This window comes from Xenopus laevis, chromosome 2S (assembly GCF_017654675.1).
Source record: "Xenopus laevis strain J_2021 chromosome 2S, Xenopus_laevis_v10.1, whole genome shotgun sequence".
NCBI classification, from domain to species: domain Eukaryota; kingdom Metazoa; phylum Chordata; class Amphibia; order Anura; family Pipidae; genus Xenopus; species Xenopus laevis.
This window is the reverse complement of record NC_054374.1, coordinates 99,541,975-99,563,418: the sequence shown is the minus strand read 5'-3', so window position 1 is coordinate 99,563,418 and position 21,444 is coordinate 99,541,975. Positions and strand designations below refer to the sequence as shown.

General features: G+C 37.0%; 1 protein-coding gene across 2 annotated transcripts in view; it reads right to left on the bottom strand.

Annotated features, from left to right (window-relative positions):
* Positions 1-21,444, bottom strand: part of dmd.1.S (dystrophin, gene 1 S homeolog) — a 935,293-nt gene that overhangs the window by 285,592 nt on the left and 628,257 nt on the right. The window contains exons 1-3 of one of the 2 annotated variants that reach the window (XM_041584188.1): positions 11,354-11,476; positions 10,072-10,244; positions 2,352-2,508 (exon numbers count right to left, since the gene is read on the bottom strand). In XM_041584188.1, the coding sequence (XP_041440122.1) occupies positions 2,352-2,508; positions 10,072-10,244; positions 11,354-11,383 (360 nt within the window). In that variant the 5' untranslated portion in view covers positions 11,384-11,476. Of the gene's footprint in view, positions 1-2,351; positions 2,509-10,071; positions 10,245-11,353; positions 11,477-21,444 lie in introns of those variants that run through there. The other variant, XM_041584187.1, reaches the window with a different exon arrangement.

Sequence of the window (21,444 nt, the reverse complement as noted above, 5' to 3'; positions counted from 1 at the left end):
AGTACCTGAAATAAGTACAGGTATGGGACCTTTTATCCAGAATGCTTGGAACCTGGAGTTTTCCATAATTTAGATCTTCTTACCTTACCTCAGTCTACTAACAAAATCCTTTGCTTCCAGTAGGGATGAATTACATCTTAGTTCGGATCAATTGCAATGTACGACTATTATTAAAGAGAAAAATCAAATCGTTTTAAAACATTTTAATTATTTGGATACAATTTAGTCTATGGGTGACACCATTCTGTAATTCAGAGCTTCTTGGATAATAGGTTTCCAGATAATGGATCCCATACCGGTAGTGCTTTGTAGGCTGTTGAATAAGCCAATAGAATGGATCTGACAGAACTCATTCCTGGGATTTCCTTACAAATCTCTTCTTGCTTCTTATGAAGATGATGTCATTGTATTACATATATATTGGTCATGGTGCAGTGTTATGTCAAATCTCTTGAACTTGATGGATGGATATATATATATATATATATATATATATATATATATATATATATATATATATATATATATATATATATATATATATATATATATATATATATATATATATATATTAGCCTTAACAACTATCATGTTATGTTATATGATCAAATGAAAAGAGACGGTATATCCGTTTTGTCTTTTTCCGGAACTGTATACAACTGTGTTCAAATACTGAAAATATAGGGCAGCAAAGACCCTGAGGGATTAAAATGCCAACATGATCAGATGTTGGCAAAGCTTTTGGCATGAGGAGAGTGTGGATTTCAAAACCTGCTTTATATCAAAATAAATTATCGTCTGGCTTGTGGTACAATGCTTAAAGCATTCATGTATCATGGTGGCGCAAGGGTGAATGGTTGGTATACACTGAAATTCTGAGGCTTATGAGATGATGGTGAGAGCAGGTCTTTTGTTGATAAACTTTAATAGATGCTAACTATCAAAGTCTGACATCTTTATTCACACAAGCTTGTGCTATATAATTATATGCTGGTTTTATAATACTGTTATAATATTTTTTATAATAAAAACTCAGTGCTGTAACTTAGGCAACGGTGCACCATGTGGTTTCAATCTCAATGCTGACTTAAAAGGTACTAATGTTAAAATGTTTGACAGCATAGGTTGAACGTTCTTTTTTAATAACGCTATGATTCATACAAAGAGCAGTGTGATGATTTTTCTAGCAGATCCCATCACTCGTCATTAGATATACTCCTTGTTAATATTCCTCTCAATAAAATGATGTGGAGTACCAAAATATTTGACTTCTCTTTGAGAGAACGTTTCTAATTTCCTTTTTATAAATGTTTATGGCAGGAAGCCCAATTTTTTTTTCATGTCAGCGAAGGAGGATAACGGTTTAGTGATATCACTTATCAATTCTGGCAGAATGTGGGGTTTGAACCATAAATATTTTCAGTACCAACTATACATGTTACTATTCTTCTCTTGCTACTTTTCAAGAATTTAGGTTAGCTTTAAATAGAAATTATCATTTGCCAAGACAACGCATTGCTAGTTAATAACACACACAATGCAAATGCAAAAGTACAAAAACCAGATAAGAGGATATTTGTATTTCACAAGCATTTTAATGCATGAAACGTTGCCTTTAAATCAAAAGGAATGGCAATCATTTATTATAAAAGCCACTGTATTTCTTGAAATCTAGAATTAATTATAATCCATATGATTGCTGTGCAGATTCAGTCAGCAGTGATATGTCTAATCTATTATGGGATTTTATGCCCCTGGAAATCCTAAACTTTCAGCATATCAACTTTCGTGCTGGACTAATCCAGGGTCAAAGACATCAATTTTATATTTAGTAGCAGAGAATGATTTCTTTACTATGCTTTCCAATGATGAATATCTAGCAATTACTAAGATCCATAATTGCTTCAGTTGTTTTCTTCATAAAAAGCCTAGTTGTGTTATTAGGGTAATCCTTTGTTGTATATGTTCTCTGTGTATTATATGCTATCTGTTCTAAGCAATTCAGGCTTTCCACTATATTTTATTTATTATACAGTATAATGATAAAACCCTCTGAAACTTTTCATTCAAGATAGGGTCAGGGTCGGACTGGAGCATTGGGAGTCCACCAGGTGCCCCCTCTGGCAGTAACTGAGGGCCCCTTCCCGACTTCCAAATCAGAAGCTCTAGCCCCCTCTGAACTAGACACACTTTAGGGGTAGAAGAACAGGGGAGCAGGTTTGGGCCAGTGGAGACCCATGAGGGCCGGGGCAAGTTCAACCCTGGATAGGGTGCAGACGCAGGATGAGAAAGAGTTGGATGGGAGAAGAGATAAGAAGTTGATCTTTTTAGACACAGTAAAATCAACCTACTCGATGAGTCTCAATTTGAGTCTGGACTTTGGGGACATCTCCTCCGATGGGTGCCTGCTGCTTGAGCTCCTCATTTTTCAGCTGTAGCCAAGCAAGAAGCTCTTGCAGGGAGTCATGCAGTCGTTTCCAGTGCTCTGTGCTTGCTTCTAAATGAGACCTGGAAGACATTGCCCACCACATTATTGTCACGAGGCAAAATTCATGGCTGATGTAAAAACTTGCTTAATAAATAAAACTGTCACTTTTCTGCAAGAAATAATAGTAAATGTATTCTCTCATTCTTAATCAGCACTTGTTGCTGCTCAAATCTCTTTTTGCTATTACAATGTTGCAGCAATTTGAATAAATCCCATTAAGAGGAACATAAATTAAATAATCGCATAGGCTTCCAGTTTTCGTTAGCAAAAGGTCCCTAGGTATAAATATTGATCCCAGTGCATTAACTTCTCAAGATTTGTTTATAAATGATACATTTCATTTAGCTGCTCTTTAGTCATGCTTGATTATTAGTAACTGGACTGCTTTCATTAAATCTATTTCTTTCACCATGCTACACTCTACACTCATAACCAAGTGGCTCCAACTTGGGATGGGAAAATAATGTCAGCCTTTTGATGCTGTATAAAGTTCTCCTTTTACCCTCACATGTTGTCTGCCCCAAAGTGTTGGTACCAATGGACAGTAAAGATAAGCCAAAAGTCCTTTTAAACATAGTTTGATACCAAAAATGTATTTCTCTGCAAAAAAAAATTCTCTTGCAGATCGACATTTTAGGTATTTATCATTTTTTTCTATAATATTCTCAGCTGAGTTTTTTGTATGAAAAATTGTGAGTACATGTATGGGATCCATTATCCAGAAAGCACCGAATTAAGGAAAGGCCATCTCCCATAAACTCCATTATAATCAAATAATCCAGATTTTTCAAATTGATTTCCTTTTTTAATGTAATACTAAAACAGTACCTTGTACCTGATCCAAACTGAGATATAAAGAATCCTTATTGGAAGCAAAACCATCCTATTGGTTTTATTTAATGTTTACATGATTTTCTAATTGACTTAAGGTATGAAGATCCAAATTACTGAAAGATCCAATGTCAAGAATTTTCAAGTTGCTTTCGACTTATCCCTCTTGCTTTGGTTAATGCAGCATGTTGCAAAATTGTGACCATAGACGATCAGATTTTACCCTTGTATCCAACGTACGATCAGCCGTCACAATCTTCCGACCTGCCACTAACTTTTCAGATTAAGTAAAGGAGCAAAAGAACAAATCAGATGATATTCTGCCGCTGTGACAGCAATCATACGAAAGTTATGTCCGAGAAGTAGCAGTGACAGGTCACCCATTTATATTGTCAGATATGCAATACATACAAAGAAATTATCGTTAACTGACAGAAATCATTTAACCTATCTGATCAACTAAACGACCAATCTCCATGGTATGAAAAATGGCGGGATGATCCACACATGGTCAGAAAATTGTACGAAACTTCTTTCTTCTTTCTTCTCTATATCTTTGTGTTTATGGACAGCTTTAGTCTTCTACATACTCATACATGTACCATGACAAAAGAAGATAATGTGATCAGCTGCTGTCCTATACTTAAAGGGCATGTAAAGTCTAAAATAGAATAAGGCTAGAAATGCTGTATTTTGTATACTAAATATAAACATGAACTTACTGCACCACAAGCCTAATCAAACAAATGATTTATGCTTTCAGATTTGGCTACAGGGGGTCACCATCTTGTAACTTTGTTAAACATCTTTGCAAGACTAAGACTGTGCACATGCTCAGTGTGGTCTGGCCTTCTTAGGGATTGTCATAAAAAAAGCTGCTTGAGTTCTGCATGGCTGGGAAGTAAGGCGGGGGCTCCCCCTGCTGTTCATAATTATGATTGTTTCCCTGCTCAGCAGTTAGGGACCATCTGACAATTCCTATCCACAGCAGTAAATGAAGGGAGAATTTCACTGCATACAGTCTGGTTTCTTATAAAAACGGTACACATTTTTTAATTAAAGTATTTTGGAGATAGGTTTCTTTTTCATTAAAGAAAGTAAAAATGGGATTTTATTTTTTGCCCTTTACATGCCCTTTAAGGTGTCAGCAACATGTGTTACAACTTCACTATAAAAGTACACAAGAATCTGGGAAATACAACTACAGTGAAAGCTAACAAAAATACACAAAAACACAAGAACATGGCAGATGTACTAAAAAAAATAGAATATTTTGCTAAGTTCAGGACCATATTATAATTAAAGTTTTTTACAATTTTAAATATGAAGCAGATATCTGTTCTAAGATATGGATAATCTTGATGTAGTAGTCCACCTAGATTTTATTTTTGGCTGCCAGGTTTCATGACCACTACCTGGAATCTGCCAGAAGAGGAGGTTGGTAAGAACAGGCCTTTCTATAACATACTTAAAGGGATACTGTCATGGGAAAAAAAAATTTCAAAATGAATCAGTTAATAGTGCTGCTCCAGCAGAATTCTGCTCTGAAATCCATTTCTCAAAAGAGCAAACAGATTTTTTTATATTCAATTTTGAAATCTGACATGGGGCTAGACATATTGTCAATTTCCCAGCTGCCCCAAGTCATGTGACTTGTGCTCTGATAAACTTCAGTCACTCTTCAATCACAATCTGCTGTACTGCAAGTTGGAGTGATATCACCCCCCTCCCTTTCCCCCCCAGCCAAACAAAAGCACAATGGGAAGGTAACCAGATAGCAGCTCCCTATCACAAGATAACAGCTGCCTGGTAGATCTAAGAACAACACTCAATAGTAAAAACCAATGTCCCACTGAGACACATTCAGTTACATTGAGAAGGAAAAACAGCAGGCACAAGTCACATGACATGGGGCAGCTGGGAATTTGAAACAATGTCTAGCCCCATGTCAGATTTCAAAATTGAATATAAAAAAAAACTGTTTGCTCTTTTGAGAAATGGATTTCAGTGCAGAATTCTGCTGGAGCAGCAATATTAACGGATTCATTTTGAAAAAAAAATTTCCCCATGACAGTATCCCTTTAAGGGCACATTTACTAAGCTCGAGTGAAGGATTCGAAGTAAAAAAAAAACTTCGAATTTTGAAGGGTTTTTTTGGGTACTTTGACCATCGAATACGTCCTTCAACTATGACTTTGACTTCAATTCAAACGATTCAAACTAAAAACCCTCAAAATTCGACCATTTGTAAATGTGCCCCTAAAAGTTAACTTAAATGTAAGTTCCCCTTTTACTCTTACTGCTTGGCTTGTTGGATATGTAGATAGCTGCTGTAATATAAAAAGTCTTGTGAGTAGAAACACACACACACCAAACAAATCAGAAAGAGTGAAGTTCATGGTGTGTTACAAACAAAAATGGACAATTATTTTCCTTTGCTCTCTGTTCCCAAGTTTCTATGACGGATCAAGTGACATTCTTCCTAAATTCAGTTTTAATATTGCCTAGCAACCTTTCATATTTACTATTTCCAGGCCCAAAGGATGTGGTCTTATTTCAATGGAAGCATATTCAAATAGCAACAAAAATTGGATTGTGCGGATCATACAACACAAACAACACTCTAAGAGCTCAAGGGTTCCCATTGTGATCAGCATCAAAATGCATAATGAAGTATTGCCTAAAGAATCCCACACACGTCATTCTGACACCAAGCACCAGAAATTACAAAATCCTTTAAATACGATAACAAAATGCGCACTCGCAGTTCCATGTTTTTTGCCTCACTGCACACAACTGCACTAAGCACATGATCTGAACTATGGAGAGAAAATCCTGTATTTTGGGTAAAAAAAAAAATTTGCATTCACTTTACACAATGCACCTTGTTATTTTCATAATTATAAATGTTACAGTATTTAAAATATTAAAAAATACTTTCACACTGCAGTCAAGGGTTAACAAATACATCATAGTCATTTTTAAGCTACTATCCTATACATTCATTAGCGTTTTATAATCATATTATTTCCTAACTGAAGGACATATCCTAGTATTTGACCAATCCTACTGTTTCTTTTATTTCTTATGGCGACATTTAGCTATAGTCTGCACTATTTTGCTATAACACTGACACACATCACAGAAAATAAAATGGTACTTTCACATTTCTCAGACACAAAGTTGTGTACAACATTACATGAAAACCAAGATTAAAAGTTACTGTATGTTGCATTCTATTTAGAAGAAATGTTACCACTTTCCATTTAGGAACCCTATCTTTTGTATTAGCAACGTGTTTGAGTTCAGAGAGAGACTAATAAGAACTCTTGGGTTTTTACTTCCCCATTTCCCAGTTCGAACAAATAAATAGTGTGTGATCACACTGGGATTCTCTTTAACAATTTAGTGGCAGATCGATTAAAATGAAGCTCAAAGTTGTTTCTCTTTAATTACGCATAGACAGTAGATCCTAGTTTATGTGCTTTGTTATAGAAAAGAAAAAAATTCTAACATTTATTGAAAAGAATAAATATTTCTCTTAACGATTCATTTACATATGGTTTGTTTCATAAAAACGAACTTACATGAATGCTTATTTTATGACACATTATAGAGAGCTTGTAAGGGCATTTACTGTTAGAAAAAATTTAGGTTTTTGAAAGAAGCTCTGGGAATACAGCTCAGTAAAATTTTATTGGGTATTTTCTGGCTGGTTTTTAAGATACCATAAATGAAGCAGTTCTATTATGCATGACAGAAACTGGTGAGGCCAGCATCCTGAAAAACAAGTAGGTACTTGAGAATACAACATGCTTAACAGTCCTAAATCATAGGAAATTGATCCAACTATAATTTTGAGAGAAGAAGCATATTTTGTATTTTTTTATTTTATTTAATAGGAATGCAAAAGAAGCATAACTATCCCTTAGAGGCTCCTTCACGTATAATGACTGGATTCTATATCGGTTTATCTTGTGCCAATGGTTTCTCATAATTCATTTTAAACACATGCTTCTAACAAAACATTCTCACCTTTACAAATATTTTTGAAGCCTCATGGAAAATTGTATCTTCATATTCTATGGCTTCTCCTGCCTCAGGTGGCAACAGCCCCAGTATCAGCCCTGCATACAAGTCATACAAATGTACTGAGTTTGGCTACGGCAGACAACCTTAAACCGATATGATTTTTTTTTTAATGCACAAACTCTGTGTTTGGTAGTATGCTCAGATCAAAAACTGATATTATTTTATCACTTATCTTATTTGAGTTACATGTGCCAAATTTTAACTGACTCTGCATTCTACTCTTGCTTTGTGGTATAAGCTATTTTATTAATGGGGTCAATGTGCCATATAGTGAAGGTGTCACTTTCTTTTTTTGTGATCACTGTGACAGAATCATTATGTTATATAGTACTTGTTATATAGTACTAGAGGTACTGTGTGATACATTGCTGGGGACTGGGGCATTACATAGTTACATAGTTGCATAGTTAAAACGGGTTGAAAAAAGACAAAGTCCATCAAGTTGAACCCCTTCAAATGAAACCCAGCATCCATACACACACCCCTCCATCCAGGCCCGGATTTGTGGAAAGGACACCTAGGCCCGGGCCTAGGGTGGCAGGATTTTAGGGGGAGGCATGCTGCCCAACCACACCCACATTGGTTCAAAAACACTGGGAAAGTGCTGGAGATACAATCATTTTTTAAATTTCCCCATTGATGATGAAAATTTGCATGAATAAAGGGGAGGGGACAGGGGCGACGAACGTCAGTGGGCCTAGGGGCGCTCTCTATGTAAATCCGGCCCTGCCTCCATCTATACTAACTATAGCGTTTATCACAATAGCCTTTGATATTATGTCTGTCCAATAAATCATCCTAGCCACTCTTTGCTGGGACCATGGTGTTTTGAAATGTTTTTCCTTAAAAGTGGGACACACACACACACACACACACACAGGGCTACAGCATCATATATTGCTAGGGTAACTGTTATAATATATTAAGGTCAATAAGTCATATATTGCTGGGGTCACTTTGTCATGAAATTCTATAGCCACTGTATTATGAAATGCTCTAAGTTACCATTTCTCCATCTGTTTTAAGACACATCAACCACTGGCCTGAAGATCAAAAAATTGTATAAAAATCTTTGTAATCCTTTCCTCTGAATTTATTTATTTTCTCAAATTGTCATTACTGGGTGATTGTGAATTATTACCTGTGTTAAACTCATTATTTTGTAAGTGATTGCAGCTGTAAATATATTGGCAATATTATTTTATATGCAAAAAGAAATTACCGGTAAGCCATTATTTCTTCAAGTATTATTTTATATTCATATACCATGCCTGATGACACCATGCCATGACTAGCATTCAATTCAAAGAGTTAAAGCCCAGTGTTACCAGTGCTTGCTGCCTATTCCTAAGCTCACTCTGTCTATTTTTTGTGTACACAATGAGATTCCTGAACTTTTGCACTTGACTTTGGACTGGTTATGAATGCCCTTAAATGATGCCTGTCCTGACCTCTTCCTGGACTTTTATCTCAAGCTCATTAAGTTACTTGGTACTTAAGTTACTTCTGCCAGCCTTGCCTGCCTTGTTTAACTTGTAGTTGTAGTCTTAAGGGGACCTAGACCACTCTAGCCTTTACTTTTTTATTCTTATGGAAACTTTTTTGGTTTGCCATTGGTGATGCTGCTTTTCAGAGATGTTTGTTAATAATTTATCTGCAGTCTCCTTATCCAGCCAGTTGAACATGCATTGTATGGCTTGAGGGCAATAATCTGCATGTTACACCCTGCGACACAAGGTAGTAAAGTACAGTAGAAAATACAGAATTCTCAACATAAAGGAGTAGCATGGAAATAGGATCGCCTGTGTTGGGTGTAGGGTTAGTTGTGGGGTGGGACTTTTACAGTTTGCAGCACAGCAATACTCAAGGACCATTCCAAGTGACAACAACAGTCAGTAATGTTGGTGATATTCAAGTGCCTTGAATATTGTGATTCCTAAGAAAATATATATTACAATTTTGATTAAAGGGATTTTGTCATGGGAAACCCTGTTTTTATCAAAATGCATCAGTTAATAGTGCTGCTCCAGCAGACTTCTTCACTGAAACCTATTTTTAGAAAGAGAAAAAAGATTTTTTTATATTTAAATTTGAAATCTGACATGGGGCTAGACATGATGTCAGTTTCCCAGGTGCCCCCAGTCATGCGACTTGTGTTCTGATAAACTTCAGTTACTCTTTACTGCTACACTGCAAGTTGGTGTGATATCACCCCCTCCCTTTTCCTTCCAGTAGTCTATCAACAGAAAAATGGGAAGGTAACCAGATCACAGCTCCCTGACACAAGATAACAGCACCCAGATAGATATGAGAATAGCTCTCAATAGTATAATCCAAGTCCCACTGCAACTCCTTCAGTTACACTGAGTGAGAGAAACAATAGCGTATCTGAAAGCAATTCCATCATGAAGTGCTGGCTCTCTCTGAAAGCACATGACCAGGCACATTGACCTGAGATGACTGCCTAAACAGCAAATATTACAGCTAAAACAATCCAGTTGTTGGTTCATGAATATAATTTTATATGGTAGAGTAAATTATATGCAGTGTAAACTAAGTAATTTATAAATAAAAACATAAAAATCCATGACAGAATCCCTTTCAGTATACTGTATATCTACCAGGTGTGAAAAAAGGATATCAGATTTCATATTTTTTACCTGATGTTAAGGGTTTTTTTCCTTAGCTCATTCCACCTAATATTCATGTTATCAAGTCTTCTCTGTAACAATACCCCATCATCTGATCCTTCCAAAGATCTGAGCATTTTCTGTCCATTCTCATCCAAGGAATGAAAAACCTCTGTGTGTCCATCAATTTCAGCTTGCAAGTTCTGTAAGACGGCAATGAAAGCAAACATAATTTTCAAATTCTGTAGGAGAGGGCAGAAGCAAATATTTCAAAAGTCTTCTGAGAAATAAGGTCCAGTACCCTACAGAATCTACATCAGGATAACAGTCAAATAACAAATACAGATGTTTCCAGAATCATTAGCTGAATTTATCTATAAAGAAGCAGTATAATTGCAGTATATAATTAATGGTATTGTTTTGTGATATTATTCTGCAGGAACTGTGGATCAGTTATCTGTATAATACGGACTCTATTTTTGTGATATTTTGAGAGAGCGACTCTATTTTCATCACTGTTCATACAGGTCACAGAACTCCAATATGACTTCTATAAGCATTTTCCATTGTAGTAACAGTATGTTTTATTTTTGAGGTATTCTGTGAGAGCACATGTATTATCAATCTAGAAATTGCCTGTCTATGGGCTGCTATGGGCATTCTATTTACAGCACACACACCTGGTAGTGCAACTATCTCTTTAAATCTGAAAGGCACTGATTACATTAGTATCAATAAAATATGTAAAATAGTTGTTCTGCATGATCAATACAAATGAAAAAAGTTGTACTAAATTTCATTTGAGCATCACATAATAGTTATAGCATTTATGTATATTTATGTATAGTAACGTATGTGTGAAGAGCAGAATTTAGGCATACAAATAGATCTTGTGTATTAATCAGCATAGATAAAAATGTCAAATAATTACATGCAAAAAAAGGCAATAAATCCACTTAATTAATATCAAACATTTTACAATTTCATCTGTTGTGCTGTTTATTACAGTATCTCTTTTGTTCTGCCTCAAAAGTTATTTGCAGGATTACGATTATCTCAATAAAAGTAATTTCATATCCAATTAGTAATACCTCTGTGAGAAATCATTTACATTATGCTTGTGAAATTATATATATCGTTGAAGTTCATGCTAAAATCATTTTAAATGCAAATTGGAATCCATATCAATAAGTTCCTACATATAACAGAGTAGCATTGTTTTAGAGCAAGTAGAGTTATTTGTTAAAGAATACACAAACACAATGAAACTGGTTAGAAAGATTAAAGTCTAAATGTCTTTTACAGTTCTGACCTTTACTTTATATTTCTTCCTGTGCAACATTGCTTTGAGGTTTGTATCATCAGTTGTTTTGGATGACACTTGTCAGATAATCAACTCACTGCTGAAGCAAAGCTAAAATCCCAAACCATGTTAACTTCGCCCTCTCAAAACCACTAGATTTAAAGAGAAAAAAAATTCTGAAAACAAACAGCCACTTTGTATTGTAGCAATGCACTGGTCACCTCCCTGTTGTAGGGTGAGCTCAGTATAGAGTACATTTTGTAAAGGCACCATTAATTCTTTAACCATTTGCTAAATGACAGTATAAAGTGGTGATCATGCTGGGTATTGTTCATTTCTGGATTGCAAGCTTCGACTTAGGCTAATGAGTTAACATTGCAAGATATAACAAGAACATAGCTGTATTTCAATCCTCCCCTGTGAAGTACATGTGCCAATTTCTGCCAAGGGACATTTTTTCACAGGCTGACTGGCATTCCTCTCTGCCTACATTCTGAATAGGATCTTTGTGCATTTGAAGTTGTGTGCTTCTATTTGGGAGCTGTATTTTCCATGCCTTTTTGTTTTGCTGGCATACATTTGCAGATTAAATGTGATAAAGCATGCATCAGTTTTCACGCAGTTCTGATTATTTATAATTGTAATCCCTAGAGTTTGCCCTATATTAACCATTTCCCTGCTGCATAATTACATGGCTCTGGGAATAACTCATTACCAGGCAAACCACTTTTCCTACTGACTTCTATATAACCCCAAAACATAGTTCTTAATTATCTGCAGGCTGTTAACTCCTTTGCAAACAAGGCATGCTTTTTATGTGTTTAGAAAGCGTTACAACAGCTTTTTCTGGTTTTTTTTATAGGTATCTGCAGCTTAAACAATGTGTTAAGCATTGCAGTGGGGGTCCTAAATAGTGGCCCTTGCATGTGCAAAGGTAGTAGACCGTCATTGTAAACCAGACTGAGATTTGATGAATGCTCATTAACTGCCACTGATACCCACATATCAGAGTCTGACCATGTTTGAACAAACTGCATATGTAATTTTGTAGTATATACAGTATATATAAAACTTCTTGTGTTGCCCTGAAGCTTTTGTAGAGGAAAAAGTCTATGATATCCTATTGGGACCCAGACAAAGGGTAGTAGGAGTTTCTCACCTATCAGTGCAGAGTAGTTGAGCTCATTGGCACCATCTTCTGGATCTTCGGATTTCTTTGGATAGTCTTCTGCAATTTCCGGCACTTTTGGTGCATGCATAGTTGGTACGAACCAAAAGACTCTCTGGTACTCCAACTGCGCATGCACCAATACAGCGCTCTATTACAGATGAAGACTGGCGATCCAGAAGATGGCGAAGGATGAGAAGGTGAAAAATATTTTAGGGACATTTTCAGGGCTATTGAAGTATGAGGAGGGGAAACACAGAGGAGGGGACTATCTATGTTAGTAGGTGGAGCTTTTCTTAATTGGGGGTTGAGTTCTCCATTAAAAGAAGTGTTTATGTTATTGGCCACAGAGGGCTCATTCCTTCATCTTTCTGCCCACCAAAGGCCTAAATTAAGCTTTCCAGTTTAAGGTGCAGATTTACTAAAGGGCTAATTGTCGCCAGTAACCCCTTCACACCCATCGTTAAACTTCGCCAGGCGCAACTGTGTTCAGACTATGCTAATTTACTAAAATGAGGAGTTTTGTTGTGGGCGCCGAACGCTGGTGACTTTTCGCCAGGGTTACTTTGGCAAAGTGAGCATTTGAAGATGCGCTACCATTCCTTTCTGCCTAGTGAAACTTCGCTAGGGGTCTTGCTCTCAGGTCAATTTGTATAGGGCAGGAAATTTAAAGTTGTATGGACGTCTTTTTGTTAAATGTTGGTGCATATATTTACACGTTTTAAAACACATGTCCAGGGAACCTTAATAAAGACAATTGAGTTATTCTAATGCCCTACACATGTGCCCACTGTAAAAGTAATGTTCCATATGTTTGCAAATGTATTGGGAAAACCGGTTACCCAAAAAAAGTTAAAAAAAAAAGGCTGAAAAAAGGATAAGACACCAGCGTTTTTTGGACTTGCATTTTCGCTCACAGACTGAGGAAGATCTAGCTATTTTAATGCACTTCGCCTAGTCTGCAGTGTTGAAGACAACTCTGGTGAAAGAGGTAACGTTCAGTAAAATCTGCACTTTAGTGCATTTGTGGAGTAACGACCGTTCACCAGAGTAAAAAGTCCATGATAACTATGTTGCTTTAATATTTTGTTTCCAGTACATGGACGTGATAAAAGTTCAATTCGAATTTCAATTTATTCAATTTTTAAAGTAACAAAGGTTTTAAGCTTCTGGCATAGTGTCGTTTCCAGGCAGAATAAACTCACTGGGGCAAATTCACTAAGATGCGAAGTTGCGCCAGGCGCAACTTCGCCGCACTTCGCCGCACTTCTCCAGGCGAAGTTTCGCCAGGGCTCCGCAAATTCACTAAAATCCGAAGTTGCCCACAGGGGTAGCGTAAGGTTGCGAAGTTGCGCTAGCGTTGATTCGCTATATAAAGCGAAGTTACGCTAGCGAAGGCTAATTTGCATATGGCGCGAAATTCAAATTTCAATGGAGGAACACGTATCTGCACTACAAATGCTTAGAAAACCTTCAAATCAGCAAATAAAAATTTTATTTTGCCCTACACATGTGCCCACTGTCTAGGTAAGTTGCCATGAGTCAGGAAATGTAGGGGGGAGGAAGGGGAGCCCCAAAAAATTTTCGATCTTTTTCAGCCTATCAGCCATCATGTAGAAAACACGCCAGCGGTTTTTTTGGGACTTAGAAAAAAAATTGACTTTTTTTGAAACAATCCCTATCTACTCTATTGCGCTTCGCCAGGTCTGAGGTGGCGAAGGAAGTCTAGCGTAAAAGTTAGCATTCAGTACACTGCGCAAGTTAGTGAATTTGCGTAGTTTCATCGCTAGCGAACATTCGCCTGGCGTAAGGTTGCGAAGTAACACTAGCGAAACTACGCCAGCGTTCGTTAGTGAATTTGCGCAGTAGCGAAAATGCCAAACGCTAGCGAATTAACGCTAGTGTTCGGCGCTTCGAGGCTTAGTGAATTTGCCCCACTGAGTTTACTTTTATGGGCTGTATTTTAAATGGGTCTGTTGGTTCATTTAACTGACTCCAAGGTTAACAAAAACATCTGCCCAATGTTTATAAAGAACTGTGTGCCCAATACACTTTCTCTTTTATTTGACAGAAAAGAGAAAAATATTTGCTGTTACTTTACAATAGTGTTGGACTGGGACACCAGGGGCCCACCCAAAAACCTTAGATCAGTGGCCCACCCTTAGTACTATTATTCTTCCTCTCCTCACTCAACCTCGATTCTCCTAGTCTCTTTAGTTTACATACTATAAACTATTTAGCCTCTTTTTTCTCATAGAAATAGGGAATGGTCATGAAATAGACCAAATGTTTAGCAGCATGAGGGCCACTGACACCTGGGCCTACCCGGTGGGCCAGTCCGACACTGTTTTACAAGGTAGTGCACACAATCTGCTTCCGCCCGCACTTCTTCGTGCTACAGTGCCCCAATAATTAAAAGTGAAGTGGCTGCCTGGTCACATGGCAGTGCAAGAATATTTAAATAAGCAGCAGGTGGATAGGGGGAATTTTCAAGCTATAGAGGAAGCTCGTCCTGGCACCCCTTTTCCCCGAGCCCCCCCTCAACTGTGGGATCTGCTTCCCCTATAATTACGCCACTGATTTGTCAGTAGGAAACACTCTGTTATTGTATTGCTGCTTTTATTGCCTCAGTGCCTATTGTACAAAGAAAGTACCTTTCTTTTTCATCAAACCTTCTGTTCATGGTTAAGAAACACTGGTGCCCATTTCTTTTTATTCTGTCACAGTACCTAAAGTTAGAGTTCAGCAACAACGCCTTTTATCCAGACTTATCAGCAAGGGCTCTACTGAGAGAGAGAGTGACAGTGTAACAATGCTCTACTGTTCAGCAGTTGTAGTTTTGAATCATTTAATCCCCCTCTTCTACCTGTTATACTAACTTTTTTATTTATCAACTGCAAAATGGATGCAGTTAATAATATAATGCTATCTGTTCTTTGCCGACCTATTAAAATCATCAGAAAGCTTGAGGCAGAAAAGAGCTACAAATGGGATATGAACCTACTGAAAGAACAATCACCATTTTTGAAAAGGACAGGAGGAGTAATGAGAGCTTATGCACTTATTGCCAGATAGTAAATTGTTAGCTTCACAAATTATTATGGAAGAACAAATTTCTATGCAGTCGCAATCGATGTGCTTGCACTTTGACTTTAAATCACATTTCTGCTGTCAGAATTGATGGAATCAAATAAAACCGCATTAACCCATCTGTTTATAAGTAAAAAAAGCTTCTGTGAAATGTGATAGACATTACAGTTAGGGGCAGATTTATTAAGGGTCGAATTGAAAATTCGAATTTTCGAATCTTTTTTATGGTTAAAACTGTCAAATTCGACTAGGGAATTATCCAAACTTGATTTGAGTTTTTTAAAAAATTAAAATTTGATTTTCGAGATTTATCATACTCTGGCCCTTTAAAAATTCAAATTCGACTATTTGCCACATAAATATTGTCAAACTACTGTTTAAGGCAATGGCAGAGGTCCAGGGATCAATTTGGAGATGTTTGCACCCTTTCTAACATTCAAGTTTTTTTCAGAGAAAAAAAAATTGATTTGAGTTTTCAGGGCGTTTAAATTCTTCTGCGTTTTAATAATTCGATTTTATTAATAAATTTTGCCAGGTCGAATTTAATGGAGTTTAAGAAAACTCAATTCAAAATTTGACCCACGTGCAATTTAGTGATACAGAATAGTGATGGGAGAATTTCTCCTGTTTCGCTGAAAAATTTGTGAAACGGTGAAAAATTAGCAAAACGCAAGTCAATGGGTGTCAGAATTATTTTGATGTGCGTCAATTGTGACGCCTCTGACAATTTTTATACACGTGACTATTTTATCCAAATGCATTAAAGTCAATTTGACGTGCAACAATTTTTCTGGCGCCGCCAAATTTTTGCCGCAGTTTCACAAATTTCTTCTCCAGCAGCAAAACACAGACATTCACCTCAAATTCACGCCTGGCAAATTTATTCGCCCATCACTAATACAGAATACATACACATACAGTATTTGTAATACAGGCTTGCTCCTAGGAAGCTGTGTTATCATGTCATGATAACGAAAGTTAGGTTTCAAGATCATGTGAACTTGCAGTCAGTGTACACAAGCAATGTGCATTTACTAGATGTAGCCTTGATTTTTCAAGTGATCTGCCAAACGTCAACTAAATGAGAAGGTATTGTGGCTCTCTAGAGCTGGTTTAATGATCGTTAGGATTAAACAATGGCACAGTAGCTCAGTGATTAGCACTTCTGCCGTACAGCACTCAAGTCTGACCTGGGCATCTGCAAGAAGTCTGTATGTTCTCCCAGGGTCTGTGATAGTCCTCTTACAGGCCATATACATACACACACAGGCAGATTAACTGGCTCCTGATGAAACCTAGTGTGAGAATGTGACTGGCTATCTAGATTGTAAGGCCTGATGGTGCAGGTTCCAAATGATGACCTATGACCCAGCTCATCAGGCCATCTTGTTCCAGAACTGATTTAAAGATTCCATTACAGAGAACTAGTACTTTAAGCATCTCATTAATTCATGGCATTTATTTTAATGCAATGCTCATCTTCCCTGAGCTTAATGATTTATTTTGGTATTAGAGCTAAACTCTAACAACCCATGGCACAGAATGAATGTCAACTGCTTAAAGGATTAAACACAGTCTGATGAATTGACACACTAATCAAAGGACCAAATGCCCTGATAAATGTGCCAATACATTACAACACTTTTCTGCAATATGGGTGCTCCTGTTGGGTGCTCACTAGTTTAAACATATCATATTTCTAAGAATTAATCTGCAAACAAGATATAATCACCATTAAACCACTTTTCAGCTCACACAAAAGCTATTGTGCATAGGTCTGCTGTAGCTTTCAGGTATGATTGCACCAGCATTCTCAATCTAGAAGGAGAATGCTCTGCTGAAGTGATTATGTGCTTAGGTTATCATTTTTATCATACTTTGGGGGTCATTTATAAAGTTCGCGCAGCGCATATTTTTCGCAAATGGTTGTATTGCGCATGTTTTTTGCTGAGCGCTAATATATTGCACTGCTCTGCCCGTCTTTCCGGTTTTTGCGAAGTCGCAGTGTGAATAAATTTTCGCAAATGGCGCGCAAATGAGACAGTAGTTTGCGCGAGCGCACCCAATGTGCGAGGTTGTTGTGCGCGAAAATAGCGTTAAATTCGCAGTTTGCAAAACTGTTTTGCGAATATTTTATCCGCCACCAAAGTTGTGGCGTAATTGAGTCGCAGAGTGTGCGCATAAAGATTCGCAATTTGCGAATTGTGACATATTTATAAAGCCCCTTTAGATATTCGCATTGTGAATAAAAAATTCGCAATTCTGTATGCACCCTCTTATTCAGCTTTATAAATATAACCATGCGCAGGGCAAATATATTCACTTTGCGAACCAATCTGCCCTGCGCGAAGTTTATAAATGACCCCCACTATATCTGTTTCTTGCTTTTCTGAAAAATTAACTATAACTATCTCCAAAGTAGTCCATTTTTTTGCATAAAGAAAACAATTAGTTGTAAGCATTTGGATTTTGCTACATTAAAATCTAGAGGGATAACAGAGGGAAATCTAGAGGGATATCAGAATTATATCGGATGAAGTTGTAAATTCAATCTGTTAATTGTGTTCTGTGATTATTTGTGGCCAAATTTATAGCTATGAATGAACACATTAAAGGGGAACTCCGGCTTCAAAAATACAATTTGATGAAGAAGCCTACATAACATCGAAACCCCTAGAATACCCATCATACAGTAGTTACCTATTTCTACAAAAAGTATGAATAAGTGCTGAAATCCAGCTGTTTAACAGTTCTTCATTTGAAATCCTGGCAGGGAAGGAGGGACTAAAACATTGATGTTACAAATTGTAACAACTTCTCCACAGTTTACAGACAGCATGCTGGAACTACATAACCCACAATGCATTGCACTGTGATGTTCCTTCCCTTATTGAAATAATGTGTGCAGTGAATTCTGTGGTTTGAAGGATGCAGTCTAAGGACAGCTGGCTGTTGATACTAAGTAACAGTAGTTAACCAGCTCAGCAAAGTAGTCAGAAAGATCAGCCGGAGAGCAGGGGGCTAGGCTTAGGGAACTGCCAGAAACCATTAAATTCATGAAAAGTCTGCATATTTTTTTAATTGATGTATATTGCAAAGTTGCTTGAAATTATGTTTACTTTTCAAAAAGCTTAAGTTATGGTTTTGTGGAGTTACCCTTTAACATTTTTAATCAATAGTCCCATTCTATGGAATTACAAGTGACCTTTCCAAAGGCATATCAAGCAAACTCTAGCCCTCTCCCACCCTGCTAAAAAAAATCTTTGGAGGGGCCCAGCACACACAAGCTGCCCCCACTTGCACCAAATCCCACCCTTGTAATGTGGCAGTTGCCTGGTCACATGGCAATGGAAGAATATTGGGTAGGAAAAATTTTTAGAGGAAGCTGCACCCCACAGTCTGGGACCTCTTTTCCCTCACCTCCACATGACCACTGGGGCTGTTTCTTCTATAGTTATGCCACTGTAAGTTTCATTTTCATTTATATTAACCACCATAGACAAAATGTTAACAATGGGCTGATTGCTGTATTTTTGTGCTGAGTGGGTGGTTGTTCACTGTGGTGAAGGATCACTTTAAAATGGCCACTAAGATGGCTCTTTTGTTAAAAAAAACATTATCTAATTAAAATGGGTTCTGTAAGATCATGGTAATGTGCAGGAAATTACCTCGGATGGGTGAAGTTATGTAAGTAGAGGAAACAACTAGTAAAAAGGTCACTGGGTGTGCTGTTTTATTATACTGTGTGGGCAATAAATAAGAATCGTAGAATTGAAATATAGGTTTCCCTTAATGTAATACCCCATACACATGAGACTGGAAGTTAGCTTTTCAGTTCCTTCCAGAAGACTCGGAGCACAAAAGCATCCCTTCCTTCTATAGGTTCTGAGTTGTCCCATGTCACAGTTGGCACGGGGTGGCTTGTGTCTGTGGACCAGTGGTAATTAAAATGGGCAACAGGAAAGGTAGGGGGGAGGGTGTAACTGGGTAGGCTTGGGGGAAGGTTGATAACCTTGGATGGGGACTTGCATAGGAGGCAGGCCAGGGTCTTTGTGGAGTTGTTGTTTCTGCTGTTCAATATCTGTGATACAAATGGTTTTGGTACAATAAGCTATAGTTGTTTGTCTATATATGTAAAATATGTTAAATACAATATTAATAAGGGAGGCAGATTTTGATACAGTTATGGGACCTGTTATCCAGAATACTTGGGACCTGGGTTTTTTCCGGATAATGGATCTTTCCATAATTCTAATTTTCATACCTTAAGACTACTAGAAAATCATTTAAACATTAAATAAACCTAATAGGATGGTTTAGTGTCCAATAAGAATTTATTATATCTTAATTTGGATCAAGTACAAGGAAATGTTTAATTGTAACAGAGAAAAAGGAAATCGTTTGAAAATGGAGTCCATGGTCTGTAATGCAGTGTTTTCTGGATAATGGGTTTCCGGATAATAGATCTTATACCTGCACTGCGTTTGTCCAGGGACTTCAGTTCCTGTGTCAGACATTGGAACTAATCTATTTTGTATGTACTTTTGGTAACACTTTTTAGATTATAATTCACTGAGCCTGAAAATGTCCCTTACAGAAATGTTTTAAATAAGTAGAACTAAGAATGATATAAAAGGTGATAAAGGCAGCAGGACTTGCCATCATTATTTGCAATCAGCAGGAAAACACATTCCACAGTATGCAAAATCTATAAAAACAGTAACAGGAACAAAATTTTAAATTAGTGTAAACAAAGCTTGCAAAGGGATTATCTGTAGTAGCCAATCAGTAATTATTTCAGGTCAGGTTGGTTTCTATACTGGTACTGGTGCAGTACTGGTGCAATTTAGCACCTATGTCAGCTCATCATCCCTTTAAAGGTGAACTACCCTTTAAGTACATGGTCATTTTAACAGTACTTTTTATGCTGATACAATAGCATCGAAAGGCAATGATCAAGACTCAAAAAGTCTAGTTATGATTAAATCCTGCTGCTGATATTTATAGCCTGTTAAACCAAGCTAAAATGGCAATCTTACAATAATATAAAAATTACCCTTAAAGAATATGTGTTTTCATGTTTTAAATGCACAGGTGTGAGATACCTCTTCATATCATAAACCCATCCATCTAAGTAACCTATGCCATGAACCACTCAACTGTCTTTGTGGTTGGATCTTTGAATTTCATGCAAGTTATTTCATTAAAAAAGCAACAACACAGAATTCCCCACTATCTATTGCAGATATGAGTCCATGAATATGATTATAGATGATCTAACATTCAAACAGACTTGAAGAGGATAAAAAGTATGTACTCTGCAGGGAAGCCAACACTGACAAGTGAAAGGAATGAATTGCAACACTGATCACTGCAAATCCAGGTAACCCCTTGTTGTTGTTTCAGATCCATAACTGGAAAAGTGGAGCCACTTACAAAGCAGCAGTGTACTTGCCAAAGGAAAAGACGCAATAATACTAAGGGATATTTTCTAGTCTCTTTGATGCAATGGAAAGGGCAGGCAGGGGCAGTGTTTCTCTAGAGCTTTACTCTCTTCTGAATACTAATAAAAACATTCTTTTTCATTCAAAACCAAACGTGCATAGCACTGGTATTGAAGGCTTCATATACTGTTATCATTTTGGTAGCAAAATAACAATTGTCAATACAGCTCTTCTTCAATGTTATGTTAGGTTGGTGAACAGAGCCAAACTATAATTATTATAGTAGGAAGTCAAGACAAGGATGATATTATAGACATGAGCTGTGCAGTATTTTAGCACACATGCACCAGGATCAAAACATGAAAGCGAATGAGATCAGTTAAAATAAAGGCGGTGTT